Source organism: Pteropus medius, unplaced genomic scaffold, assembly GCF_902729225.1.
Source record: "Pteropus medius unplaced genomic scaffold, Ma_sr-lr_union100, whole genome shotgun sequence".
In the NCBI taxonomy this organism is placed as follows: Eukaryota; Metazoa; Chordata; class Mammalia; order Chiroptera; family Pteropodidae; genus Pteropus; species Pteropus medius.
The window spans coordinates 41,956,752-41,972,509 of record NW_024349800.1 but is presented as its reverse complement, the minus strand read 5'-3'; the positions used below and the strand labels follow the sequence as shown (position 1 = coordinate 41,972,509).

Below are 15,758 nucleotides of genomic sequence, written 5' to 3'. Positions count from 1 at the left end.
TACAACGAAATTTTTATTTTTTCATTTGTAAAAAGAGTCCAGCATTCATAAAACAGGGTGGTAGAAGAAATAAAGAGACACTTTTCAGGTGGATTTTTTATGTTTAAGAACAGATGAGTTGGTAGCAATTTAATACAGATGGAAACAAGTACAGTCCATATAAAAACAGGAGTTGAAGGGGGGAAGAGAAGAGATATATCAACCAAAGTAAATTTAGAGCTTTCAGGCATGCAACTCAACATCTGAATTTTCTTCACTTAAAAACCAAACTAGGTGCTTTAATAGGTATCCATAAAGGCTACAAAAGTATTGCAAAAATGTTAGCCTTACATATACCACACAAAAAGAAAGAAATTAATATATCCCCAGCTACACCTAGGCTAATCACAAGTTTTCCCTCCCAAAGAGAGACACAGAAAAGTAACTTTTTACAAGCTTAGCTCCGAGGTACAATACCTTAGAGCTCTCACTTGGGTGTGTCCTGCTCATGCTCTTTTCAGAATGAACAAATAAGATTTATGTAATGGAAAGCATACTTGAAGAATTTCTTAAAAAAGAATCACAAGTTTCATTTTATATATACAACAAATTTTTAATTATGTACTGAAAATAAATTACAGGAAGTAACTTTAAAATGTAACAGAGGACAGTCACGATAAACATTCCCATTGAATTCCCGGGGGGCGGGGGGCGAGGTGGGGTGAGATTGCAGTGCTCAAGATAAATATCACAAATATATCAAAAACTTCAAATTGTCTATGCATTCACACACTGACATGAGCCACAAACGTTCCTTCACAGAGACTGTACTTATTAGCCTACCACAGAACCAGATTTTGCCATAAACTACAAAACTTTTCATACAAAATTGTTATTTATATATTTATAATTCATATACATGCCCTATCTGTGATTTTAGAAAATAAAAGCTACACAACTGTACAGACACTCTTAACTCATAGCTGTAGGCAACATTTTTGGATGGAATTTCTCCCCCAATAAAATTAATGGCATATTTTATGTACATGAAGGCTAAACTGTATAATGACAGTTCAGTTTCCCAGATATGCATCTCCTCTTAGGGCAGGTTTATAAATTTAAAAAGGCAAGACAAATGTACACCTCAGAATCACTTTCTCAGCTACAAGAGTTGTCATGTAATTTCTGTGAAGTTTCTGATACATGCATTTTATGTAATACTGGTACTGAAGGCAGTAAAGCAATATATACTTTTAATGTAGTGGCTCAATAAAGGCTTCAATGTCATTCCAATCTGATTCTTTATACAGTGATTCATAACTTCTCTAAAAATTAAAATTTCAACGGGATACTGTGTTAGACTCTAAATAGATTTCTTAAAATATTTCCCTGAAATATCCTTTTACATAAGACAAATTTTACTAACATTAGATTAAGTAAAAAGAAAAACAAAGAATTAAACATGGCACAAATGTGCATGATAAACTAATGCTCCTCAGCCAATCTCCATGCCTTAGGAGCCATGAACAGAATGCTTAAAACCAACAAACAATTTTCACACTCTGTGGCAGCCATCTGTGAAGCCAGTTATACTAAACTACTTCTACAGTTGATTGTAAACTTTGGTTTATTTTTATTTGAGTTCTCATTGTACAGCAAGCATGAAAAAAAGGGAGAGTGAAGTCCATGAGGAGATGAACTGTCAGTCTGTCTTTAATCGGGCATGATGAGACACCTGGTCAGTCAGGCCTGCTTTGATAGAGTTTGTTACAGACTGCCTTATGTTTTCCTCCATCAAATTATCACCCAGGGGCTTCAATACCTGTGGTATGAGAAATGTGCAAAACAAATAAAAACATGAGGTAAAAAAGGAGTTACATATAAAAATAGATATAAAAATTCAATCCAAAGCAATGAAGAAAATAACCAGGAATGTGGGAAATAAAAAGATGCTTCTCCCAAAAAAAGTTATGATGCTACAAATAATGCAGTTAGACAATTTTTATAATGCAACAAAAATCACTTTCCTCTTATTCAAACCATTTACAATTCCTATGAGATGGATGTGCAATTCCATACCCTATATGCAGCATCAAATCTGGTATGTATACAGCATTTATGCAGACCGGCCCAGACGGTCCTGCTTATTGTCCTACATGTATAAGTGTGAACACTTCAGATAGAGAAAAAAGCTTAAAATACTGTCTAATTTTTCTTCTTGTTATTGTTGGATGACAGTCTCTGTCGCTGTGCTGATGAAAGAGCACGATGAACCATTCGACGTCTAGTAACTTCAAACAGTTTGGAAAACACCTAAAACATGGAGTGATTTGTTAGGAGAATGACTCAAGAGTGCCTTGAAGTTAAAGAGTTTAAGACTACAAGAATTTGAGACTTTGTAGGTTTCTCACCTTCCTGGGACTCCTCTGAAGCAAAAGAAAAGAGAAATGCAAAAAAATTTAGACAAGGTATGTTGACAGATCTTCTCTGACTAGTGAGCACCTTACTTCAACTATACTGAAAGTAATTTCACATTCTTTAGATTCTTCCACTTAACTGTTTTGTAATAATGGCATCTCTAAAATCCTAGAATCAATGCTGTACAGATGACTGGTTTTCAAATGAAGACACTGTACAATTACTGAAATTCATGTTGCAGAAAATTAGTAATGATCCAAAATTTTAAAGTTGATATTTTTTTTAAAAAGTGAGGTTGTGACAGCTTTTCATCCATCTTCTATTAGGAGATACCAAAGGAATATGAAGAGGTTTTTGAGATAAAAATTTAAATTTTACAAATATCCAAACACAAGCTTCCAAATCAGATCTGAATAAATAAGAGCATTTCTATATAGAATAGAAACAAAATCCAAATAAATATAGTGGGTCACTTTACAAAGTAATAATAATGTTATTACAAGAAAAGTTAACATCGAATTAACTTTCTTCAAAAAAATGACTTCATCAGTTTTTGAATTTAAAGCCCAAACATTGGACCTGCATAGTCTAGGTATTCAAATAAGCCCAATACTTCACTAGCCCAGAAATGGTATCTGAAAATGCCTATTATACTGTCCACCAGTAATAACTGTAGCTTTCACTCTGGTCCTTGATATGATGCTCAAGTTTTTCACGATGATCATTTTAATGACAACTTCCTTAAGTGCAAATTTCTGAACACAGGCAATTCCAACACACAGTTGGCCAACACACAACACGGCTTTCCTTAGTAGATACTGTCAGGCCCAACTTTGATTTCTGGTTTGAGGTAAAGGGTTATGATGTGACTTCTGGTTGAAGTAAAGATTATGATTAAGAGAAGCTGGTTCTCTGTAGCACTTTGCTTTGTTCATTAGTATTTCCATAGTACAGAGGTCATACAAAGTTCTATTGGTGTAAGAAATCCTTACAGAATTGTTCCTTGCAGTATATCAGTAAATCACTACTATCTTCACGGAAAGTAACGAAGATCTGAGTATCATCTGATATTTTTCCTGGAATATAAGTATGCATTGCTTTTTGCCAATAGTAGTAAGAAATTTCTTTTGCTTTCCTAAAACATGCACTTCCCAACTTCTTTTTCTTACCTTCGTAACTCTTTCACCAACTATATTTTCTTTTCTCAAAGAAAAATTCCTTAGAGTCTCACCCTACCCATTGTCTGCTATAGTCAAGATCTACGATTAAGAATCTATCCAAAGGATATTACAGATTTAAGCCAACCAAAGCACTCTATAATTATGACTTTAAAGGAAAAAATCACTCTCCTGTTATACTTTATATTTAGATTATACATCCAAACAAAACAGAAAACATCCTTTTGACATTCCTCATACGAAGGAAAAGTAGGTGTGTGAATACTGTGTGCGGGGGAGGGGGAGTCACAGGGATGAAATTAGTCACTGAAAAACCAAAAGATAGATACCAACCTGTTCCCATAGTGTTTCAGCAATCTGATCAATCATTGTTCCAATTTCTCTGAACTCCCCAGAGTATTTAACATATGCCCAAGTACAAAGAGATGTCAGTGCTAACCCCATGACAAGGTTACACAAGACAGCTATAGAGTTTAGGCCAACGAAGCCAGTCAGTCCTGAGATTATATACATAGCAAACATGACTGCAAAGAGTGTGGCAGGGGTACGAGCAGCATAGAAGATATTTTTGCCATCATTGTGCTTTATAAAATTTGCATAGGTTTCTTCAATTTCAGCCTCAAGCTGGTCCTGATAACGACGGCAGAATTCATCTCCACCCATTTTTTTTACTGAACGGAACTGTTTAATCGCCACTTCCTTGAGATCCAAGTGTTTTCGCTCCAAATCTGAAGGTGCAATGTAAGGCTTGTCCCCACCACATACCTGCACAGACATGATTACAGGAGGACAGATTACATGCTAGAAATAATTCATACTTGACAGAAGTTCCTTTCTCATAATTTTCAGACTCAAGAAATCAAGTCACCTACATGGTTCAGTTTTAAACTTGTTCATAATACCTCATACATAATCATAACCTATTTATATCTTGAATGCTTAACTGGCTAGGGCAAAATAAATTTCCAAAAATGACTAATAAAAGTAAAGACAGAAAAATTACACTGCAATTTGTACCTTTCACTTGACCCACCAATACACCATAAGATACAAAAGACTGCTGACAAGAGAGTGAGTAAAAGATAATACAGAAAAGGTACTTTAATGTTTAAGTTAGCAAGCCAAGCATAGAAACTGCTACTGGCCTTTACCGTAATGTTATTTACATCAGAAACTACTAATAACAGCACTCTGGATCATGTATTAAAAAATATTTCAGTATGGTTCATGTAATAATCTACCACCCATATCCTGCACTCTAACTACGTGAACCTAGTTTATTTCTAACAGAGATGATAAAAGGGTATCAGGAAGTGACTGAACATAATAATGCTTAAGGAGCACAAAAGAGTTCAATTATTTTAAATATAAAAATCTTCTATCTCACTCTAGTGTCAAGTTTAAATTTTAGTTACAAACCTGTTCCATACTTTTGCAATAAACCTCTCTTGCTCCTGCTACTGCAGCAAGATTATTAGCTTCAGCTGTTGCCTAAAAAATAAAATGTGCCAATTTTATGCAAAAATTACATGACAACCCCATACATTCTGATTAACACTGTAAGTTACGTACAATGAACAAGTCTGAAAATGAACCAGAGAAAATATTATTAACATCCTGTTCTTTCCAATGGAAGGGAACACCGGTATAAAGGATAATTGCTTCTAATAGGACTACCTAATTTTGTTTTGCTTAAGTTTGTTAAAATAGGTTTGTAGAAAATACCATACATGCTCAGGAAATTATAGAGAATAAAATAGCTACCACCCTAAAACGTCTCCAGATGAAAAGAATCAAGAATAACCCATATGGTTCTCTCTCATAATCAGTATTACACAAGAGACATTTTTAAAACCACAACAGCTTAGTGGGTGACTTTCATGAGAAAAATACTGTTTAATCACTATAAAACTGAAAAACTGCCCAAGGTAGCATATTTTTAAATTATGAACTAGATTAAAATAACACTGTCCCAAAAGGACAGATATTTTTAAAAAAGAAAGAAAAAACATACATTCATTAGAAGCAACTCTAAATCATTCATACCAAGAGAAAATAAGCCTATTTCAAACACCATTCACTGTCAAAGACTCAGAGAACAGAAGCTTGGTTCAGAGAGGCCCATATTAAGCTATCTTCTGCAATACAAATTTTCATGCACTTTTTGAGCAGCTGAAGGGACTGAGAATTCTTATTTCTGGTGGCCTATATGTGTGCAAGGTCTTCAATCTATAGTTACAAAAAAATCATGTAAAAAACTTCAGGACCCATGACATGTATTGCCTTAAATATCTAAAATTTTTTGCATGCAAAGAAGCACCATCCTATTTCCATCACAATCTCTAAAGCAAGGATTTTTCTCCTTCATAAATAAATAAATGTACAATGCACACACTACCTGAAGCATGGACTTTGGATGTGGAAGTTCCTCTCCTTGATAAATTTTAATGTAAGCCTAAAAATACAGAAGATTCATTATATTGGTAGGTTATGCAATTTGGCTCTACAACCCCAAAGAAAGAAAAACCATTACATAAAAAACGATTCACACTATTAAAAGGAAAATCTAGGCTTTAAAAATTATCCACTCTCATTTCAACAAAATTAACCCTATGCTCAACATTAAATGCATGTTGCTAAATGATAACCAAGAGAAATGATTCTAAATACAATTATGTAAAAGTTCTATCTCATATTTAAAAGTTACATATAAAATGTCTGTAATACTCCCTTACTGCCAATGTTTCAACTAAATATGTTAGATTCATATGTTCAGTATATTACTTTGACTAGTTTAAATTATTTTCAGTTCAAGAAAAAATTTACATAATTGTGGTTTAAGAATCAGAAGGCAATGTAGGAGTTTATAGTAAGTTCGTGTAGGAATCTTTCATCTGAACTTTCTACTGACTCTAAATTCATTACAAAGAGAGTATGAAAATGATCAAGGATTCATAAAATGACCAAAAATACACCCTTAGGTACTCTATTTTTCCCTTCTACCTATCTATAACTACTATGAATAAATAAAACCATCTACAAGGGTCATGCTCTGGCAATCAAGCTATAAAGACTAGAAAAGTACAAAGGAAAAAAAAAATCTATGAATAATTTACTTGAGCTTAGAAACCAGTTTTCAACTGCTCTTATCAAGTCCTCAGAACTCTGAGAGAAGGCTTTTGTGAGAATTCAAGGTGCAGAACTATGCTCCCAATATCTATCATCATTCACAAATGATACAAATGGTATTATGATAATATGATGAATGGTGGTTGTTCTCTCATATCATAGCTAAAGAACAAGTAGGATATTTCTGTAAACAAATGAAATCACTATCTAGAAGATAAAAGTTGTCTGCTACTCTTAAATATCCTTAAATATTGATATACTCAGTTCAAGGCAGAAAAATAAGTTATACATTTTATTCTTTTGTTTTAAAATAAAGGTAAGAAATTTTTTGCACATATAGATGAGTTTTAAGTCAGCTATATTTCTAACTTAGACAAAGTCATTTAATGTTAAGTTTTCCTACCTTAAAGTATTCTACAAGATCTCTACAAGTGACTTTAGAGCCACTTATCTCTTTTTCTACCAAATTTTCAGGGGCAAGCAGCAATGGAACCAGATTTCGAAGCTCTCGTTTAAAGTCTTCATCAATATCTAGTGGACATGAAGTTAGTCAACATATTAGTCCAGAAAAAAAAAAGTAAAGAAGTCCCCATTCATAAAATTCTGTTTCATAAGAGTTCATAGTATCTATTACTTAAGTATTCATTTTAAAAAGTCATCCAAACATATCATTATCTCCTAGAAAAATATATAATCCTCCCTACTCTACTACCCCATTTCACCTCATGCCCCAAGAATTCTTTCAGCTCAAATAATAAATAAAATAAATTGTGGACTACCCAAACAAATCTCACAGTAAGTATTTACTAGACTATCCTTTTCAGAAAGCAAATAATTCATGAAATTATATTAAATTTTAATACTAGGTTTTGTTTTTCCAGCCATACTATAAAGTTTCATCAATCCTCAAGCCTTTTACCATCATGCTCAAAATAATCCAAAAACATACACAAAAAATTATACTGTCACCCGTGAAAGAGGCTTAAATCTGATTACATCAATACAGCAGATCAGTAAAGCTTTTTAGCAGAAAGTAATCAGATGAAATAATGAAGTGTTCTCAGCCTTTAGAATTTTTAAGACATCAGTGCTGAGCAACAGACCACATTATAAAATATGTTAATATGCTAGCTGTTTGCAAACAACAACAACGGAAAGCTAGAAAGACCACAAAGAGCTTTACAATCACATTACAATGCAACAAAATGTCCTCTAGAATAAGACAGAAAATTTAAGAATCCATGTATTTAAAAACTTTCAGCCCCTAAAAATAAGTTCTGACTTTAGTAAGAATGGGAATTCCCACCTTTCAATCTCCCATCAAAACTAGGATTAGTTGCAACTTTAAGACCAGGATGTGGTAAAAGGAAGCAACCAAGATTTGAGAAACAATTGTGAATGTGCTTCCTTACATTCTGTAGCTCTTCATGTTGATTTTGTTTTACCTGAGGGCAGAAGAAGACAGAAAGAAGGTGCAAACAGGAGAAAAAAAAATTTTTAAAGAAAACATACTCACATACATGCCTTCACACTTAACTCAAATGCTACTCCAGATAGGTGTTTTTTGACAATATAAAATTTTACTACAGACCCACTTCTAACCACTTTGGTAAAGACCCTACTTTGTCTTAAACCAGAAAAGATGTTTTTTTCCTCATGTTAGCTGCCAAGGATACAAAAATAATAATTAATGATTAATCATAACAAGTTGTGGTTGTGATACAAACCAGATAATTAAGAATTTGCCTTTAAAGTACTTATAATGCTTAAGAGAAAGACAAAGTATTAATTTGTCTACAAACAAAAAGGTCAGCCCCTGAGCAAAATAACAGCTTAGGTGAAACATCCCAGTGCAGTCTAAAGAATCTTAGAAATTTTTAGGATTTCAGCACTCACTCCAAATGATTATTTATGATTAATGCTAGTTACCAGTGTTTGGGAAAGAGAGATTACTGTGTATTTTCTGGAAGAAAATCCTATATTTAGATTTTTAATAACTACTTATCTCAATATACTCTCCTAAAAATTCTTATCAAAAACCATTCTAAAACACACACACACAAAAAAAAACATACACCATTCATAATCAACAAAACCTGGAAACTACCTAGATCTCCACCAAGAGTAGAATGGAAAAATCTTTGTGTATTCATACAATTGAATACTGCATAACAATGAGAATAAATGAACTAAACTATATGCAACAATATGGATTTGTCTAAGAAACATAATACTGGGCAAAAGATGCTAAACAAAAACAAATACATACTGTGTATGATTCCTTTCATAAAAAGTATAAAAACAAAGCCTGTTAGAGGTCAGGATAGTAGTAGAGGGTTTGGGGGGATCAGTGGATGGAGGTAGGTGTTTCTGGGTGCTTGTTACATGGCTAAGTTCAATTTGTACAAATTCATTAAGCTGCATGCCTATAAATTGATCACTTTCCTGTATCACGTCAATATTATATTAAAAACCTTCCTGTCTTTGAAGTACATAATTCTGAGTTTAGTTAGTATGCCTGATGTGCTATGTGTTAATTTCTCTGAACAAACCAGAGAAAACTCTTGATGACTGAAATTATCTGACAGTAGGCTCTGGAAATGCCTTTCAAATAATACAAGAAAGAGGAATTGGTCTTAATTTCACTTTAGGAGTAATAAAATTCTATTTTACCCCAAGTCTCTCAATGTGTTGAGAAACTAAGTGCATTATCACATAGGCAAATGAAATTTTATTAACCTAAAGAGAGAACCTCCTATTTATGCATAAAGGGACTGTGTATGTGAGTAGATGGGTAGTATTTAAACCATCTGAGGGTTTCCCAAGTAATTCCATGGGAGGGTACCTTTAGGAATAAAGGATCATGTTAGTGAGGTTATTTTCCAGGAATGCCTCAGTGTAGAATACTGCATGGGACAGAAGTCTAGCTATTTAGGTTCCACTTCTAGTTATCAATAATTAGTTAAGTGACCAAAGACAAGTCATTTTTCTAAGTTCCAGTTTCGTTTTCCATATCTATATATCTATAAGTATATATAGATACAGGTATACAAATATAAAAAAAAGAAGGCTGAACTAGATGACGTTTAAGATTCCTTTTCTAGCTCTATTCACTGTCATTCTGAGACAGTATTCCTTGGAGAGAGGGTCTCACATCATCTATGTGCAGTGCATGCATGTTTTATTATTCAACCTCTCCCAAATGTTCTAAAGCTCAGCTGGACCAGTAAGAGACATGCATGCAATCTAAGTAGGTCAAAAAGCTTAGTCTCCTTCAAATTTTTATCCTTTAAATATTGATTTGCCGAGGAGACAGTTAACTCTTAAGAGAAATATTTGTTCCTTAATTTCTGTTTGAGGACACTGTCTCAGGCAGGAGCGCAACCAATTTATTTTTCATCAAATATATATGGAGTCATCTGGGCTAACCTGGGATACTCAATTTATTCCAATAACACTTAGAGATTGGTATCTAAGCAATGGTCCAGGCAGCCTACTCCTTCACCTGGCTTGGTGCTTATGCTCTAAGAAATGGGGGCTTACCTGCAATCTCTTTTCAAGGAATTGTTTTCCACCTTCCAAACCATATGTATGTTCATAAGGATAACTCCAATCTCGAATCAAAAACATTAATGTCTATAGACAGAAAAAAATTTCTTACAAAATTTTACCAAAAAATCATTACTTTAATAATTGAAGCCTCCCTTACTTCCCTAAACAGTCCTTATCAAAAGATACAGTAACAAAATGGTCAATACTGCTTTAGTTATATCAAGGGCCTGCCTAAACCAACAACACTCCAAGCCCCTGTACCAAGCAATTGCCTCCATTTGCAAACCACTCACTATGTGGTCACCACAAGCAATACATGACTTTTTTTTAATGAACGAAAGGTATATCAGGGCATACAGATCATAATTTTAAGTCAAAGTTGTATAACTAGAAGAATAGCTAACCTAATTCTAGACCAACTAATTCTTTTCACAGAATTTTTAATTCATATAGGCTTAGGTTTCCCAACCTCAACACTACTGACATTTTGAGCCACGGAATTCTTAGTGGTTCATGGCTGTCCTGTGAACTGCTGGATATTGAACAGCATTTCTGGTCTCTATGCACTAGATGCCAATATCATTAACCGCCCCCTCAAAAAAAAAACTATGACAACCAAAAATGTCTCCAGATACTGGCAAATGTCCACTTAGTGGCAAAATAACCCCAGTTCAGAAAAACTGAAATAGGCAAAATAGAGTATATTTCACCCATATACACAAAATGAAGCCATAACCTGCCCAAGTATTTCATAAAAGTGATCATTTGAGACAGTCAAGACTGGGGTAAAATCAACGTAAACCCACCAACACTAAGAATCACCAGCAATGCTATGACACAGGAAGAACATCACATACCGACTAGCAAACAGGGTGGAGTCACTCTCACCTACTATAAAACAACTGACCAAATAGTACTAATGTCAACTTATAAATTAGCTTTTTTTTTTTAACCTGTCATGAAAGAACTCCACAAAAGTAAGTAAAGTTTCTAAAATAACTCCACCCAGGTTAATTTCTGACTTTATATTCTATACCTAGCATTTAAAAGGAATAAAAAACATGGGGGAAGAGAGGCTAGAAGGAGGGGGAGATCTATAAATTCTGGAACTTTCTACATGAAACCAAAATAAAGAATAACAGCAATAACCTCAATTTGTAATATACCACAAACAAGAAACCTAGTATTTTATAGTTTATCACATTAAAAGATATATAAGTGACTGTCCTAAGTTTTGAAATTAAATAACATTTAATTAAGAGAAATATTAGTGAGCTCTTAATCTAAAGTATTAAGAACCAATACAATATTCATTTGTTCTATTTCCTGTCCTGTTAGCCTACTACTGATACGTTGGTGATGACACTACTGTAAATTAGTATCAACTCTGCTGAATCTGTTGCTAAAAATTCTATTACAACAAATAGCCTCACGTCTTCAGAATTACAAGATGAGGTGATTTGATAGCTTTTCATAGGTAACTTTTAAAAAATGATAAATTACTTACCTGAAAGGGTTTCTGGTAGATTTCTTCCATTGCAAGTCTGCCATACTCTGTAAATAACTATTAAGTCAAGTTATTTAGAACAATGCCCCGAAAGAGACTGAAAGAAGACATCTGCAAGGCTGTTCTATATCAGACCACTAGATGTCAGAACCTTCGAATCATCTGAAAGCGAGGCATTTTAATTTTCTAACAGACTAAGTTATATATTAAAATTTAATAAGTTTAATTAATAAAAAGTTAAGAAGTCATATATCAGTTTAAAATCATGTAATATTCAATCTGCCTCTTACAATATTATAGGCTTCTAGGTGTAAAGTGACAATAAAGTAGAAATTAAATTTTCAATACTTTGGCATATATTGAGACATACATACTTGCAAGTGCTGAAGATCATCTTCTTGAATATTCTGAGACAAATTATATACCTGTTAAAACAAAATATTGTTGTTATTAGTGTTTTGTTTTAAATATTCAGCAATGTATAACTTTACTTGTGGAAATGAAGGATATTTTATATCTCAGCACAAATGAATCACTTAGCCACTATCTTAACCAGTGGCATATGAAAAACAGATTCTTTTTTTTCCTTAGAGTCCGGATAAAGCATTAAGAGGGAAGCAGTAGTGGTAAGCTGTAAAATTCATGAATATATACATATGGAGCCTAAAAAGTGGCAGACATTAAAAAAAAAAAAGTAGATTATGTAGTAAGTTTTTCTCATTCTTAAAGTTACTTCAATGTTATAAAATGGCCATTTTAAGTGAAATTTCCACATTATTTTTCTAAGTCAATGAAAGTGAGGGGCATAACTCTACAACGTTAAATCCCTCACTGATATAATCATAGTTACATAGTTTATAGTTAATTTAGTGGGTGTCTCAACTACCATAGATTCTAATACGGTTCTTTTTACTTAATTTTAAATTTAAATTCATCAGTCCGAACAATTTAATATGAAAATTTTACTGGCCTGTGGTAACTGAAAAAAATCACAGTAGGTGGCACTCTTGCCCTTTCCAGAATTTTTTAGGATGCTTTCCAAGGCACACAGACCAGAGCTGACAATATAGTCTAAGTACTCTCAAGGAAGGAAAACTGGAGGAAAGATTCACTAGATCCAGTCCTTCTGACTCGGATCTTTAAAAGGCAACCTAGAGAAAAGTGGGTGTCCACAGATGTCACCTCTGCTAAGAAATAACTTACGTCTAAGAAAATAAGGTCATTCCAAAGATAGAACAATTTGTTCTAACAGCAAATAAGTGTTAATCTAGCTAAATCACTTGGAGGTCAAGAATATAAACATTATGGCCAATATAGGTCAGCAAAATTAAAATGACATTCTCAGCTGACAAACTCCTGAGTACTTAAAAAGTAATTAATGACTGAGGTGATTAAACTCTAGATTTAAAGCTTAAAACCTGAAAGCATGACCAACCTGTTTTTAATCATATTGGCCTTAGTTTTTAGAAAAGAGGTCCAGATACTTTCATTGTCAGAGCCAGGTTGCAAACAGCAATGAGGGAAGAGAATTTGTTTTTTTTAGATCACTACTACTTAGCATACTACATTGTACTAAGAGGTGCTCAATAGATGCTGAATAATTGTATGTTGAAATAAATGACAAGAGAAATCAATCTATCACTGATCTATCAGTCAGAGAGCTTATGTAAGGAAGATGAGAAGTGTAGCCTCAAAGATGAAAGCAATAAAAAATAATTTTAATCTTTGTGATTACAGTTTACCAAGCACTTTCTTATGCATTACCTCATCTAGAGCTCATTTCTGACTGCACACAATCACCACATGTGATATAGGCAAGATGGGTAAAATTCTCATTTTACACATAAGAAAGCTGAGTGGCTTTAAGTGGTTGTCCAAAACAAGGCCTCCTACTATCATAAAGCTGAATAAACAAGAGAATACCAAGGTCCAGGTTTTAAGACAGGGAACTCCCACATTATAATTTGAGGCAAGCCACAACAAGCCAGCTAATCTGAAGGGCTATAATATAATAATATAACACAAATATGTGGCTTCTGGTGGCCTTAAGAGAATGGTTGTTCTGCCACTTTGCAAAAGCAGAGAAAAAGAGGTAGAACAAAATGGAGAAAAGAGACTTTAAGAGTCCTCAATAGCATCACTTAGTTGATAGTGACAGATATCCCAGCCCTATAATAAACAGAAGCCAGGCAGAAAAGTACTCCTCTTTTATCTTATAATATCCAAAATTTCTTTCCACTCTGACAGCTAGACGCATCAAATTGAGAAAGGAGGAAATGGGAACTTAACAGATTGGTCTATCTTCCAGATATTACTGGTAAGCAGTACAAAACTTCCATCCAAGACACTTTGACAACATAACCTATAATCTACCACCAAGAAGAAATATTTCTTATGTCAGGATGAGCACATACTTTATATTTGCAAATATACTTCTTGATTCATTATCACCAGCTAAGCCTAACCACCATACTTTGGTAATTCATATTTCAGTCAGAGGTATTAACCACAGATGATCTCAGAAATTTACAAAATGAAATTTGGTTTAACTCAGTCCAATTAGTCTAAATTATACAGAAAAGAGATGGCCTAGCCTAAAGAGACTGGAACTTTATAGAATTCCAAACACAATTAGATAAGGTATAAGGATAAGTGAAAAACAGAAGAAATTTTATCCTTTCTAAATGAAACAGGTAATTTAAGTCTTTAGTTTATTATAAAAACATCACTTAGGTTTCCCTAGTTAAATATGAATTAATTCTTATGCCTCTACCTCCATTAATTCAAACAATCAAGTACTAGATGTCATACAGATCAAGTAGAAAACTAACTACTTGGGGGTTTTTTGTTGGTTGGTTGGTTGGTTGGTTGATTTAGACAAAAATAAAGATAAACCTCTATACCTTATTATATCTGGCAGCCACATGATTGAATTTAATTAAGAATAACATGTAAATTACCAGAGGGTAAGGGGAAGGGAGAAGGGGGAAATAAAAAAAAAATAAAATGTTAAAAATAAATAAAAACAAAATTACTTAAAAAAAAGAATAACATGTAATACCTTTCTCTTAAAAAAAAAAAAAAGCATTAGATACTATTATGAAAAACCAAAGGTACTGGCTATTCATTTACTGCTTCCTTAGTAAGCACTCAAAGTATGAAATTTCACATTGTGAGCCAGAACAAAAAGCATGAAATGTAAATGACCAGTAAGAAATGTAAATAGCTCTAATTTTAATCCTTTTCTTTCTTCAATCAAAAGGCATTTTGAGGAACAGCGAAGGTATTAGATTTATCTGAACTGATCATGCTATAGCATCTCATATCTCACCTGGACAGAGCTAGTCATAGTGCTCAGAGCAAACACCGTTGCACAGTCTTTGATAGTTGACTGGCTATCAAAGGCACCCTGGGTATCCATTAGCAACACGGCCACCTAGGAATTTAAAAGTTTAAAATACTAAGTAAAATATCCACCAATAATAAAGAAATCAAATATAAAATGAAAAATGCCAAAATCCGTAATTAAGAAAAGCACTCTAAGTTAAATATCTCACACATTTTCACATAATAATCCATATTTATTACAGTTAGACATTAATAGTTCTGTGTTGTTTTGATCTTTAATACCGGAAAAGAGCTCAAGAAAGAATATGGAAGAAAAACATAACAAAAAAAGTATGAACAGAAATTTACTTTCGTTCCATTAGGTCTGTCGATCACAAATACTTCACTCCAGACTTGTATCCCTGTTGTTTCTCTTTCGCAACCACCTCGCCACGTAAAGCCAGTCAATGGTTCGTTGTTTCCACCAATCCAACTTTGAGAATCCTGGTAAAGTCAAGCAAAAACGTAGAATAAAACGCAAAAAAAATTAAGAACTAAAAAAGGAATTTAAGAAATCACCCATTCTTTATTTTGCAAATGAGGAAGGTAAGTTCAGTGAGATAAAATATACTGTAACATTACACAAGTAGTTAAAAAAGCAGTCCCCA

The 15,758-nt window shown here is 33.4% G+C and overlaps 1 protein-coding gene across 2 annotated transcripts in view; it reads right to left on the bottom strand.

Annotated features, from left to right (window-relative positions):
• Positions 1–566: 566 nt before the first annotated feature.
• Positions 567–15,758, bottom strand: part of ATL2 (atlastin GTPase 2) — a 42,612-nt gene continuing 27,420 nt past the window's right edge. Inside the window, exons 3-13 of one of the 2 annotated variants that reach the window (XM_039887386.1) lie at positions 15,460–15,594; positions 15,095–15,199; positions 12,138–12,188; positions 11,764–11,820; positions 10,248–10,340; positions 8,011–8,149; positions 7,108–7,235; positions 5,974–6,030; positions 4,995–5,066; positions 3,909–4,340; positions 567–1,801 (exon numbers count right to left, since the gene is read on the bottom strand). In XM_039887386.1, the coding sequence (XP_039743320.1) occupies positions 1,682–1,801; positions 3,909–4,340; positions 4,995–5,066; positions 5,974–6,030; positions 7,108–7,235; positions 8,011–8,149; positions 10,248–10,340; positions 11,764–11,820; positions 12,138–12,188; positions 15,095–15,199; positions 15,460–15,594 (1,389 nt within the window). In that variant the 3' untranslated portion in view covers positions 567–1,681. Of the gene's footprint in view, positions 2,293–3,908; positions 4,341–4,994; positions 5,067–5,973; positions 6,031–7,107; positions 7,236–8,010; positions 8,150–10,247; positions 10,341–11,763; positions 11,821–12,137; positions 12,189–15,094; positions 15,200–15,459; positions 15,595–15,758 lie in introns of both variants that reach the window. The other variant, XM_039887387.1, reaches the window with a different exon arrangement.